The sequence below is a fragment of the Amblyomma americanum genome, chromosome 1 (genome assembly GCF_052857255.1).
Source record: "Amblyomma americanum isolate KBUSLIRL-KWMA chromosome 1, ASM5285725v1, whole genome shotgun sequence".
Lineage (NCBI taxonomy): Eukaryota > Metazoa > Arthropoda > Arachnida > Ixodida > Ixodidae > Amblyomma > Amblyomma americanum.
Window position 1 is genome coordinate 50,666,289 of NC_135497.1, and position 14,442 is coordinate 50,680,730.

At 46.4% G+C, this 14,442-nt stretch overlaps 1 protein-coding gene across 1 annotated transcript in view; it reads right to left on the bottom strand.

The window, feature by feature from the left end:
- Positions 1-741: 741 nt before the first annotated feature.
- LOC144112791 (uncharacterized) overlaps positions 742-14,442 on the bottom strand; it is a 29,122-nt gene continuing 15,421 nt past the window's right edge. The window contains exons 13-18 of the mRNA XM_077645602.1: positions 13,808-14,104; positions 12,505-12,617; positions 5,909-6,143; positions 4,790-5,125; positions 3,634-3,881; positions 742-2,503 (exon numbers count right to left, since the gene is read on the bottom strand). Coding sequence (XP_077501728.1) covers positions 2,227-2,503; positions 3,634-3,881; positions 4,790-5,125; positions 5,909-6,143; positions 12,505-12,617; positions 13,808-14,104 — 1,506 coding nt within the window. The 3' untranslated portion in view covers positions 742-2,226. The remainder of the gene's footprint in view (positions 2,504-3,633; positions 3,882-4,789; positions 5,126-5,908; positions 6,144-12,504; positions 12,618-13,807; positions 14,105-14,442) is intronic.

Below are 14,442 nucleotides of genomic sequence, written 5' to 3' on the forward strand. Positions count from 1 at the left end.
CAATGTGCTGTTTATGTGATTCGGGACAAAACGAGAAAATTAGGCATTCACAGAAATTAAAGGTGCACTATATAGGAATCTGAACTCGTCTTTTTATCACGGGAACTCTATCTACACATCCCGGGCATTCTTAGAAACTTAGATCGGATTAAGCGTCCCGGCTCCCCCCTTTTTTTGAACTGAACGCGCTAGGTAGGCGGAGTTAACCAACGCGTCGAGTGCCTTTGAGTGAGTACAGTGGCAGCTCACTTTCGCTTTTATTTAGTTTTTATGTTTTTGTGAATAAACAGTTTAAGTCACAGACAATATACCCGAAAATTAGGCCCGCGGAAATAAAGATACACGTGGACTCTGATTTACGTATCACTCCACCAATGGCAGAGAGACAAGCCGCCGCGGACTCGACGCGTTAGTTGACTCCTCCTCCCTACCGCGTTGAGTTCAAAAAAGGCGCGAGCCGGTACGTTAATTCCAATTTATTTAGGGTAATTGGCAGCACAGGACAATAAATAGAAGTTTCTAAGAATGCCCAGAACGTGTAGATAGAGTTCCCGTGGTAAAAAGCTGAGTTCAGATTCCTCTTCAGTGCAACTTTAAATCGTTTTACAACATAACAGAGGCGAATGGGGCAACTTGTCCCTAACGGTGCTAAGTAATCTCTGATCTTTATGATGATACTCATGGATAAAGCTTGAGTGTGCCCACCCACTCTCTCAGCACAGACAAGAGCCAGAACTTTTGCAAAATATTTTTATTCCCAATGCATGGCGAATGGCTGAACAGGCTTAAGCAACGACAGGGGACAAACCATCCTCCACACCACCGTTATCTTTGGTCAGCGCAGATTCATAAAGGTCTCATAGAGGAACAGCCAGACTCTTAACCGAACAAACCAACACCACTATATGAAATAAGGGGCAAATACTTTACACAACAAACGTACGTAGAAGACTGTTTCATGACTAACAAAAATATTGGTGTGCTCATAAAGTGCATAAAATATCACAAACACAACACAAAATGTTTGTATGGAGCCCATTTAGCTCATGTTCATTTCAGTGGCATGCAGCATAAGAGCAAAGCTGTCACCACTCGTGTATGTGGCATTCGTAGTTGCATGTCAGCCATAAGGTAAACCATCAGTAAAAGCTTCATCGCTCACTCTTTCAAAACTCCTTGCAAGGCTGGAAACCTTCCTCACAACCAATTCATTCCCTGTCTCCTACTCCCAAGCCTGAGTTACCACAGCTCGGACTCCTTGTCGGCTGAAGGCACTTCGAGCACGCATGGAGAGTCCGTCAGCCTTGCTACCCGCTCCCCTTCAACCACATCCCCAATGATCCACGCTGGGTATCCCTCTTGCTGCTCACTTTCTTAGCATTATGCTTTGGCTTTCTCCTTTGGAAGGCACATCAGCAGACCACACGAGAAAGGGAAAATGCAACTCACTAATGCCATACATTTCAACGGTATAAACTGTCACTGCAACAAACGAAATAAACTTGAAATGAAATTGCCGCTGTTTTGCCGCAATTCCTCTATTGCTGCTAAATTGCTGCAATTCCTGTGTTATGATGATAAATATATTATTGCACTCCACTCCTTCTCTACCGCCACAGGGGCCTTTTAGTTATTGAAATAAATAAATAAATAAATAAATTCTATATCCTAATATATTGGCAAGAGGATTTGAGAAAACACCCAAAATGATGCTTTAACACGTTCATTGCATCTTGGGTGACCGGTGGGTGATCCAAGATACTGAATCGCACAATGAATCCGTCGCTATGCTCTGATTTATCAAAGAGCCTGTGGAAAGGACACATGCCACGTCGCTGTAGCCATTTATTGGCGTTTCCAGGAAGTTGTAATTGCCAAGTAAAAAAAAAGTTTGCAACAATAGCACTAAGGGCAGCGTTATCTGTGTGAAGACAAGAAATTTTCTCCATGTGAACCCTCAAGAAGTGCCAAAGACCTCCCTACTCTGCCCTCCACAAGAACCATGCATCCATCACCAACCCGCCTGCCTCCACACACCAGAAGCCCATGCAGCAGCAGAGCAAAAAAGCAACAGTAAAATCAAATCCAAAGACACAGTGGGAAAGTCAGCTGCCCTCCAGAAGCATCGCCAACCGGCCACAGCCTCACCATGCCCCCTGGCTAGGGGGCTGCCAACCTAGACACCTTCAAGAAAAATTCTGTTGCTGGTGCAAAGCATCAAGGCAATCACTCTAGTGTTCCACCGATGGCGTTCTTCTCCCGCTCGAACGCGAGCAAAAGCACCTCGCGGAAAGACGGGTAGACAACGATCTCCTTGAGGCGCTCCAGCGCCCAGCGGCTCCCGGTGACCATTAGCTGGAGAAACCACTCGTCCATACGGTCCGTCTTGAGGTCACACTGGATGTCCTCAACGCCGGACCAGTCCATCATGATCTTCTTGATGATGTCCTCGTAGCGGCGCAGGATTTCGAAGAATTCTTCGTCTTCCCGGTTGATGTAAATCCTGGGGACAGCCAACAGGTTGACAGACTACTATTAACGCATTTCAGGATACTGCGGTGAACACAAATATCGATGCACTGCGAGTAAGGGTGCTTTAAAAAAGCTGTAAATTCGCAGGTTGGATTTGCGAAACATGCAGTGGCTGTTTCTGTTAACTTCCTCAATAAATGGCACTGAGACGGCGTATGCCGATTTTATAGCACTTCTCCAAGCATGCAGGTAACGTACACACGTAACAAACGGCAGTCACACAGCCTGCCAATTGGGGCTCATGGCACGGTTCGTTAGCGTTTCGTTAGAAAACACCTCAAGGAAAGCATGAAAGCAAGGCATTGAGGAGGGTAATGAATATATGACGATTATCGCCGATTGATGCAATATCTGATGAATGTGCAGTGTATTCCCAAGCAACTAGGCCTCACCAATTGGCCTACATCTTTGCTCTCCTTAGACTCCTTGTGAACTGCGTAAGCATGCAGCGGTGCGCACGGAAAAATGTTCACAGACTCACGGACGTCTTTCCTGTGTCAGTGGTGTTCTACGTTAAGGTTCCGTAGAACATGAGCACAACGTAAGCCCTCAACAAAGGTGACGCGAATGTTTAACGACCAATTCCGGGTTTGAGTCAATAGGAGAGAGGAGCATTACTGGTACAGAATTCCCAGCAGTACCCTTGCTCAAAACAGGAATCGATGCCTCCGCTGCTGCCTGGAAATCTTTAGAAGCTGTCTGCTACGTATTTTGATTGTTCTCCCCTTTAAAGGGTAACAGAAAAAATCCTGTGTCAGTTTCTTTGCCTTGAAAGAGGTCCACAGGCCTAGTAATCATGACAATGAGCTCGACCCACCGCTGCACAGAGACAATAATTATTTGCAAATAATTTTGTACAGGCCGTTTCAATCTCCATCTGAGGCTTAAGTGCGCCTCGATGTCAGGATTGCCTGGCCAACCCGGACATATTCCTGATGATGTCGGCGACACCGGAAAGCACCAAACACTGGTTGTTCACAGGTTTCACAGGCGAGTTCGGTAACGTCACAGCGTTAAGGGCAAATGCACCTTGACGTCACTGGATTCATTCAGTTCTTCAAGCGACGTCACTCCAGTTTAGAAGAAAGGTGTGAAATATACCTGATCAGCTCTGTGGAGGGGCACCCCTCGGGTGCCCTGCGCAGGTAGGCAAGGTTGCCGGACATGGAAAGTCGGTTGAGCGTGATCAGGGCCAGGTGTCCCAGCCGGTAGCGGCGCCGGCACTCCTTGGAGATCACCTCCCCGTCGCTTCCGCCCTGGAAGATCTTGAGGCACCATGCGCACGCAAAGCGCAGGCACAGGATCACCAGCTTGTGCGGCGGCATGTCCCTCGAGATGGAGCGGGACACCTGTGATGGGAGGTGAATAGTGAGCCTCCACCGATAACTCCCCCACGCTGAGGATGGCACACAATATTTAAGTGCATTTATCTACGAATACGTTTTTCTTGGTAGAGCGATGACATTCGCTTACTGTGTTACCACACAGAGTCGCCTTCACTTCATACTGGGAGCGTGCGAAATGTCTTGAAGGAGCTTGTAAATACCCTCTCAGCCTACTTAAGCTCTCGGGATTTTCACAAAATAAACCTCAATCCAGGTTACGTGCCCAATCGTGCACATTTCCCTGTTGTTTTAAAAAAAGCCGAACATAAGGCAGGAGAAATCGTCAGTGTAGAATGACTGCTCGTTATTACTCAGTTATGACAGCGGAGACGTACTATCCCAGTCGTGATCGTACCAGCCGATTGTCTAATGCAGGTGCGTCTACTTTACCGCTGGCCAAGAGCAGCTCATCCGGTACATGCCCAGTACGTGGGTGCTATGTTAAAATGTTATATTCATACCACACAACACAAATTGGCGCCTATACCGAGTTACAAGGTCGTCATCATCATCCTGGTAGACCATCGACGCAGCTGTGATATCAGAACACGAAACAAAATGCCAGCACTTCGCAAGCTTCCCATACAACAGCACATGGCGCCTCCTTTCAAAGCTGCCACATGTAGCTGTATGCTACGTTTATGTTTAAAAAACAGACTGAGTTTTGTTCGAACAGGCGAACCACATTGCTGCCTCCACCCCGCTTCTTACGGCCGTTGGATGGCGAACTCTAGGCAGCAAACGGCGATGCAGAAAAGAACCTTATGCACGAAGCACATAAAGGAGCCAAGCCCTCTAGCTTGTAGGTCTACTCTTTGGTCTCGTAGCCCAGGAAATCCACCCAACGCAGCTTTTTTGCTGCCATCACGCACCTTAAAACAGGCCTCGCGCATGATACTCTTGTAGACGCCCAACTCCTCTGTGTTCTTGACAAAGAGAAACTCGCGACTGGAGTCGATCCAGTCGTACATGAGCCTGAGCAGGTTGGTAAGCACCTGCGTGTCGCCGTGCTGTGTGCCGTCCTGGTCACCGCCACCAGGGTGCGGCAGGCCAAGCAGCAGCGCCCCGAGTCGTTGGCAGAAGCTGTTGCGCGATGCCGGCACAGGGAGGCAAGAGGACGTGTTGACCACGATGCGCATGAGCACATCGCACACCACCCAGGGGAAGCTCTGGATGCCACCTTCGGAGGACTGAAGCTCGTACGTCACCTGCTCCCCGACACAGCATAATACATTTACAATGTGTCTTCCACAAGGTGTTAGCCTTAAACTAGTCGCCGTAAGGTGTTCAGTGTGCAGTCGCGTCGAACGAAACACGCCGAAGCAAGACCATGGACCTTTGGCAAAACATGCATCGCAGTGAAATGTCTTCAAAAGACGCTGAAAATTTTGCGGAGACACTGCACCTCCACCTTTAAGGGCGTGATGTGACATCGGCTCCTTTTGCACATGCAGACACGCACACTCAACCGCAAATGAAAGTTAATTTGTAATACAGATATATCTCCTATCTTGCATTGTGACACCGCCCGCAAGCTTAACAAGATTTATCGAGCGTGTCTCTTCGAGTGACATCAGCACCGTTAACGACGATAGAGACGGCAGGCCATCCTATGGCCACCCGTTATCGTCAGCCGCTGCAAACACACTGTGCAACATGGTCTCAGACATAACGGCCAACGCTCCGTGGCACTGGGGTCAGTCCTCCAAGCCACATGCTTCACCATCCGCGTTAAATCTGCGGGTGCTGGTATTCCTCCCTGAGATGTTATTTCAGCCATTAAGTTCTACATATGGCTAAATAACAAAGCGAAGGACAAAGAAAGTGAAACGACTACAACACCGTTGTCAAGATTATAAAGCGGCAGCCTTTATCGTTGCGTTCATGAGCCATATTTTTTTTCGGCTCGTTTGTTCGAATGCCCAGCTTCCCTCAATATGCACTGACGATAGCACAGCTCAATACCAGATTGAAAGCGCAGTACGCCTCACCTGGTACCAGGCGGAGGCCTTAAGCTTCTCGTGAGCCTCGTCGAGCTGCTCAGCGAAAAACTCTTCGCGCGTTCGGCGCACCACATGCTCGACCTGGCTCTCGAGCACCATGGCCATGTCCGTAGGGTCGTTCTCCTTCATATATTTGCTGAGCTTGGACACAGCCCCGGAGAAAGCCTCGCTTTCGGTTTCGATCCGGTACGACTTCAGCAGTGCCCGAATCTTCTTTGCATACCTGGAGCAATGAAAAAGGATGAAGCACTGTCACTGAACTGTGATTTGTGACTGGAAACGGGGAGGAAGAAGTTTGCTTGGCTGATGTGTTTTGCTGGCAGCTGCTGTTCTCTGGTTCTCCTGGTGGTTCCGGCTTGTTCATCATTGGTGAGCCCGCACTATGTGAGGGGGTTTTGGCCAAGGTGTAGGTTAAGGCACAGTTCATGTGAATCTGACGGTGCGTTTTGCTGAAAGATGTCGTTGACCTCCCCAGGTGAAAGGTTGGCAGCTTGGTTTGCCAGCTTGCCAGCCCAAAGCCTGCCGCTTGAGTCCTTCCAAAAAATGGCATTGATGCAATTCCCGTGGATCTCGTCCCAATCGGTGAGGGTGCAAACAAAATGAAAACCCCCCAACTAAATCAACAGGAGCTAAGACCATTGACAGTCCATTATCTGCAGATCTCTGAAATGCGTCAATTTGGCCATTCAGGCATTGTGTGCAAGCCCTCAGGCGCCTATTGTGTTGCTAACTTGCTTTAGTGCAAAATTTCCAGCTCATTGCCGGTGAAAGCATTCATTCCTGAACAGCTTGCATGTTTCAATGGTATCGTACGTGGTGTTGACCCAGCACCATTTCTGCACGAAATTCTAGAAGAATTTCCGGATGCAGGACTTGGGGTCCTTTAAGTCTACCGCTGTAGTAGAGAGGCAAATGGCTCATGTCTTGCTGCTGAATCTGTAATAACAACTTTTGCTGGCTCTTCCTGCCCTTCTGAACTAAAATCTGGCCAATTGTTTACCTTGTGGACCCACTAGAACCCCGCCCTCTTCAATGCATCAACTGCTCTCGGTTCGGGCATAGCGGCAAAGCATTCAAGTCGGAGACCCCTTGCCATTTATATGGAGAAGGTCATTCTGCTGATAACTGCACCTCAGAGCAGCCTCATTGCATCTGCAGCAACATTCACTCAGCTGATGATGCCAATTGCGCAAAACGTAGTGAAGAGCGTAGCTTGTTGGACATTATCAAAGAGAACCGGTGCTCTAGAGTCGATGCCTACGCTGCTCTTAACAGGAAAGTCTCATACGCTAGTCGTGTGCGCGCTTCTGTTGGGGAGATTGAGTCCAACAAGACTGCCTCAACTGTGACCACAGTGTAAAAAGCCCTAAATGATGTGGTTGAGCGAATGCTCAACACATTTTCTGAGGCGGTGGCTCAGTTTGTTGTAGTTCAATCTGTGTCACCATCAACAACCGTCCTTTCAGCAACGTCTGCATCTGTTTCAGCTTGTGCAGGACCACTCAAAATCACCTCCTGATGCACCCCAGGTCCCACCTAACATCTCTGTTCCTAGCAGTGCATGTCGCACTGACACCTGCACACAGATGTCGAAATGTCGTGCCCTACGCTCAAGCGCCTTGCTTCCTCGTCACTAATTCTAGTTCTCCACAGATGAAAGCTAAAAAAGGACCACCCAAACTTCTTCCCCATGTTTACATCCTTAAAGAGACGGTTTCTACCTCTTCAATTGGTCATTAATCATGGCAGGTATTAAAGTGTTAAAATGGAATTGCCGATCCGTATTGTCTTCTCTTCCAGATCTAGAAATACTTATTCACAAACATAAACCTGATATATTGTGCTTCTACAAGAAACTTGGTTATCACCTTGTAAATCGTTTTAAATGAGGAACTTTCGAGTTTTCAGGTCAGATCGAAATGTTGGCAGGGGAGACGGATTGGTAACCATGCTATCTAAACATTTGTGTCATCAGGCATCTATCTCTAAGAAAATTCTCCCTGACTGTGACCTTCTAGCGATCAAAATTTTATTTCCGCATTGCGTCGATATTACAATTGCTAACCTCTATTTTCCTTTAGGTGCACAGAGGACAGACTCTTTAGACAGCTTGGTGACAGGCACAAGCAGTGCAGCCATCGCAGGGGATTTTAACTCTCACCATGGTGACTGGGAAGTCGTACTGATTCCTGTGGCAAGCTTCTCTGGTCGTGGCTGTCTGCAAATTCTGTACGCTGCTGCAATTCTAGAGAAATAACCTTTATGCGAGGGGTTTCTCGCTCTACCATTGACTTAACAGTATCAGCAGGTAGGCTAGAGGTGACTGACTGGTCGACAGAGGATTCGGGTACATCTAGTGATCACCTTCCTATAACATTCACTATCCGGTTATCTCCGCTCAAAGCTAGTTGTGTAACCCATAAAATTGTCAACCACCATATCTATAAAAATCTGATGTCTTCCTCATTTAACTCTATAGTACAAGCTGGGAAGACAGAGCTCAGCAGACGGTTTCATTTTTGTAAAATGCAGTAGACCTCTCAATATTCGCTGTACCCACAGCAGTCTCTAATAAACAGCCGTCTCCTTGGTGGACAGAAGAAAGTGAGAAGGCCTATCGTCGCAGAAAAGGGGCCTGGCACCGGCTATTCTGCAACCAGAGTCCAGCTAACTGGTTTAGTTACAAATTCTTCTCAGCATCTTTCAAAAGAACAACTGCAAAAGCCAAGGAGGAACATAACCAAAATTTAAACACATAACTTTCAAATCCTCGCAATCGGAAGGCCCTGTATAGATTCATGGCGCATAACAAGAGTTCAGTAGTCTCTCTCCTCACTAGTTCAACAGTGTTATCACCACAAAGGCTCAGGAAACCATGGAGCGTATTGCTCAGGGATTGCCATTACGCTTCCAGATGCAGAGAAACGTCCCTTTGTGCACAATCTCACCATCTTCGGATTATACCGAGGTTGATGCATCAGAGCTCCTCTCAGTCCTGGCAATGTTGCATCCTGCAGGTCCTTGACCAGATTGTGTCACTGTTGGTACGATTAAAATTTTACCCCAAGATTTTACAAGCGACCTCTTAGATATGGTCAATGCTTCGTTGGAAAATGCATCGATTCCAAACATTTCGAAGACAGCGGAAATGATTTTATTCATGAAACATGCAGGAAAAGGATACGTCTTAGATAATGTTTGGCCAATTGAGCTGACTTCAAACTTAGTCAAATTATTAGAAAGAACAGTGCACAGTCACTTCACAAAACATATTCATGACGTCAATGGTCTCAGCTCAGCCCAGATTGGCTTTCGCCGCGGATGCTCTATATGGTCCGCACATGTGGATCTAGAGAGCAGAATTCGGCTTTCGCTACACAGAAGGGAAGTTTCAGCTTTGGGCACTCTTGATGTAGCACAGGTCTAAGACAGCGTAGAACATACTTTTTTGCTTAACAGACTTGCTCAGTAACAACCTCCAACCTGCATTTATGCGTGCATATCTGAATTTCTCAAGGACATATACCTTTATTGCACTGAGTGAACCCTATGTTCTAATACATATTATCAATGAAGAGGTTTTCCGCAAAGATCGGTGCTATCCCCGCTGCTTTTTAATATTTTGCTCAGTGGCATCCCCATTCGTCCTGATATAATTCGTCCATTCGTCCTGATCTGTGATGTATGCAGATCACATAGCTTTTTTCGCCTCGTCCAGGGATATCCATTTGCTTTACCAGATTCTGCAGGGATATTTGGATGCTCTTAGAGTATGGTTGCAGGGTAATAATTTAACCCTGAATGTAGACAAATGCAGCGTTTTGGTATTTCCTCCAGACACGCCTTTGCACATTTCATTAGTCCATCACTCTAACCTGATTCCACAAGTGGAATCCGTAAAATATCTAGGTGTTACTGATCACCCTGCATTAGATTGCAGCCTTCTTAAAGGAGAACGCGCTCCAGGCCGGCTGACAAGAATCGCCAATAAAAAGTTTGGGATGCGCCGCGAAACATTATTGTTACTATACAAAGCCTATGTAAGACCTATACTTGAATTTGGTTGCATTCTGTTCTCTGGTAGCGCAAACTACAAGATTCAATCCTTAATCTTACTAGAAAGGCGAGCTCTACGTCTCTGCCTTGGCCTCCCAAAATAATTTTCAAACGCCCTGCTTTATCTGGAAGCTCATATCCCTGATCTAAATTCCCGCTTTCAAATATTCACGGTGCGAGCCTTCCTCAAGTCGATGGACCCGGTGACTAATGTCAGCACTCCTATTTTTGTGTCTCAGCCGGCCGTATTCTTTTCTCATCATTGGCCACGGTATCAAATGCCACAAATTATGTTAGTACAGAACTTTTTAACACCGATTGCTGTTGATCGCAGTTCTTTCCAGTGGGTTGACGACACGCCGGCAGCTGTGGAATTCCATTTTGACCACATCGTCCCATCTCATGCAAAACACATGCCAGCAAACATTTTAAATGGTCTTCTCTCTGATCACATAGAGGAATACCCCTATCATACGGTGCTTTCTACCGACGCCTCCGTCAACTGCCAAAAAGCTGCAGTTGCCATCTTTTCACAGCTTCTCGCATGGAACTATTCTGTCCGCATCCCAGATTATATTCCTATATTCTTTGTGGAATTTTTGGCTCTTGGAATGAGCCTGCACAAAATTCCATGTCATGTGTCTGACGTTAATATCCTCGCTGATTGTTTGTCAGTTTGTCTCCCTTGAAACTTCAAAAAAGATTTTTTGAGCCGTTTCCTGCGATTTTTGTCCCATGCACGTTGAAGGATGTCCGTTTTGTCTGGGTCCTTGGCCATACAGGTATTCATTCAAATGAGGTGGCTGATTACGTAGCAAGGTCGGCTCCTGACGGCTCATTGACACTTATATGCCCCGAATGTCAGCCTGCTGGCGATTTCCAGGTTTCAGTGGTTCCAACACATATCAGCCAGGTTACGTGATCCCCTACTAAATAACACTAATTATCAGCACTTAGCATATAATTGGAAAGTCCGTTCATGTAAATCCAGGCTGTGTAAGTAAATATGACGCGGTTGCGGTGCAGGATTCCCAATTTGAATTTATATCTATGCAGGTGTGGGTTGACACCGAAAAACCCATGTGACTAATGCGGGGAGGTTGAATCTGTTTAGACCATTTTCTCCTCTACTGTACAAAGTTCGCACTTCAGAGAAAGATTTGCCTGGAGGTCCCTCTCTCCAGGTTAGGGCTCCCATTATCTCTGCCAAAGTTATTATCGTTTGGTGCGAGCGCCAAAAGATTTGCATTGGGTTCAATTTTTGGGATTCTCCATGAATAGATAATTGCAACTGGTAGGTTGATTTGCTAATTCTTTTAATATTATTCGAGCTCTTCTTTTTCTCACCAAAATACTGTGTTATTTAAATTTAAATATTCTTCCGTCAATTTGATTGATACATTTTTCAAAATACATGCTTGGTGCTAAAATTTTGTCGTAATCTCCCGTGGAAATTTCTTTGTTTATGCCACTACACCTTGGCCAATCCCCCCCCCCCCCGTGGGTATGTGCCATGTTTACTGAGGTAAAGAAGAACTGTGAAGGTGAAGCAGGCCACTAAAAAGGATGAGGTACTATCACTGAACTATGAAGCTGACACAAACGGAATATGATGGTGTACTGTCAATGAACTGTGCAGGTGGTGCAAGTAATGGAAAATGCAAGCAACCGAAAACGATAAGGTACTGTCACTTAACTGTACAAGTGATGCGAGCAAGCACGGGAATTTTTAACAAACGGTCCTAGTTCGGACGGCTGCAACCATGTGGAGATAAAAAATAAAAATGAGCAAGGAAATTTTGGTCGTTTGGTGCATCCCATTATTTTTCTACGGCTGTCGGAAATAGTTGGCATGAGCGCACGAAGCATTTTTGCAGGTCAGAGTTTGCAGCCAGAAGAAAGAGTCGGCCACGATAATAACTATGTTCGAGCAGAATCTCTCAGGACTCTCCAGTTTTCACAATATTACAAGCTTAATATATTCCCATTGAGTTACGCCGTCTTTCCTGCCGGGGGATAAAAGAAGGCGCTAATTGTTGAATGCCTAAGACCTTCAACATGTTGCAAGAAGCTGTGTACTCTCCATGGTATATAAAGTTGTCATTTTGAAAATATTCAGCACCCTTCGTTGAAACAGTTGTGGTAAGGTCAGTATGAAGCTGATGGTGCCTGCTATTATAGAGACTTGGTATTACCGTAGAGACTGTTAAATAACAAAAACTTGTCAATAAAATAGAACTGTGAGCACTAAATTGGGGTAATATTTCCCCACGTGCTATTTTAATTCCTTACAGGCCTCGCTAGTGCAAAAACAGATTATTCACAACCCACGGCTCCGAAGCAGTCTGTGCTTCAACTAACTGAGAGAGGCCTAATACGACTAGTGATTTCCATGGTTTTATGACCGCATTTTTACCCCACAGTAGTCAGAGCACATTGGCCTAATAAGATAAAGGGTGCAATTTCTGCCATCTCCTTTAGTGCAACACACTTCGTATAGTGTAATGTTCAGAGGCATTAAAGCGTACCGCTTATAGGCGGACGTGGCTTCTTTCAGGAACTGTTCTCTTCCCTCGAGCATTAGTCGGGGGTCCGGAAGGCTCTCTTCCACCACTTCAAGGCACTCGGTGCTCAGTTCAACCTGTTCATCGGAACCACACAAGGATGACACAACAGTGTGTTGCACGCATTCAGCACATCAAGACTAAACAATGCAAACAGCATCCGTGAACGTACAATCGGGGACAAAAATTAACTGGCCTCCTTTTTCAAGTTCACAAACGTGCCACATTGCATGCGAGCGCGCATGACTGTGCACTGGTGGTGTCGATCCTCGGCGCGAGGGACAGGCCAGTTACTTTGGTCCCCGATAGTCGAGGAGCACTGGTCCTGAGACCTCATAACTACTGCTAGATGCGACAAGTGACAAGATTTTCCCCGTGATAATACTGAACGGTAGTCGGTAGAGAGCAACCGAGTGCAGGTTAAACAAGTCAAAACGCTTCTACCTAGCAACACTGGCATGTTGTATAGAAGCTCATTAATTGCACCCTGATGGTTGGTGCTCCAGCAATGACACACAGAACGAAAAACCCAAACAGGCCGCCAGAGTTCAACGGACTTCTTGAGCATCTCGAATACAAACAAACGCTACAGTTCTACTCGTCACTGTCGATGAACAAAATGTACAAAGTACATCGCCAGAAGCAGCCATGGGGTATATCTCGAATATACTATGTGCTATGTACATAGAGCAACGTATTCAGTTCCGACCGTCAAATATATTGCTAAATATCGTGTAAAAAGCACGGCCGCAACAAATAAGTTGCTTATGCAATGATCGACATGCGATCATTCATGAAAACATATAACCTTCATGTCAGAAGCTTCACGGCTCTGTCATAGTTGATGTTATGTTATAAATTGAACCTGCGTAAAGACCGACAGGTTCATGCAAGAGCTCCAGTGGCCCTAAGCTACAGGTTGATGCAACGTTGCTCAAGTGTTTTCAAACCGGGATCTTGCAGATTCCAGCTTTGAAGCAAACATCGGCACTTTCAGAAGTCCTGTCGCTCATTTGAAAACGAGAAACCTAAACATCTTGGAACAGTCACAGATGAGGCCCTGAGATCTAACACCTGAGTGAGCAGTCAGGGAGTAAAGGCAGCGCCAAACAACACCAACCAGGAGCAAGCACGAGTTACAGAAGAGACGTGGGCATTATGAACTGCACTATCCTCGAAAGCAGAGTTTTTCGTTTAATTCCGCCGTCTTCGCCATTAGAGTAACTGCAGTCGCCTGAGCCACAAGTTGGGAAACGCGGAAGTATACCTTTTTGCAATTTCGGTAGAGCTGCCCGAGAACCTTGCGCGAACAGTAGGTGTTCTTCGTGTCCAGCTTCTCCATGAAGTCCGGGTACATGGGTGGCTTCTCAGAGTTCTGAAAGCCCTTGAGGTCACCGCACTTGGCGAAGTCAAGATTGACGGCACATTTGCGTGCCAGTTCGCGGCAGCGGTGCGAGTTGATGCCGCTGTCCAGTATATCAGCCCAGACGAGGTGCGCGTTGGCAATCAGGCCGATCTTGTCACCCTTGATGTACTGGCAAAAGAATTCCACCATGTCCTGGACCTGTGGCCACCGTAAACGAATGGCAAGTTCTCTCGTGAGACGGAGGATATACAGATTTCATGCCCCGTCCATTTACATTCGTCTGAAAACTGAAGGTCAGGGTCTTTACACGTGTGCAAAATATTTGGTGGCACCTTTAAGGGAACGAGCACAAGCGGGAACCTTTTAGGCCTGTGCTGCTCACTTTACTTTTGAGCCGGCGAGAAATGTAGACTTTTAGCAGCCGTCCCCTCCCAGTCAACTACGTATACACTAGCAAAGCCGCGGCAATGCGTTACATGTGCTTGTTTTCTTACACAAAGGTGTCATTATTTAAAGTGAGCCATGCTGCACACTCT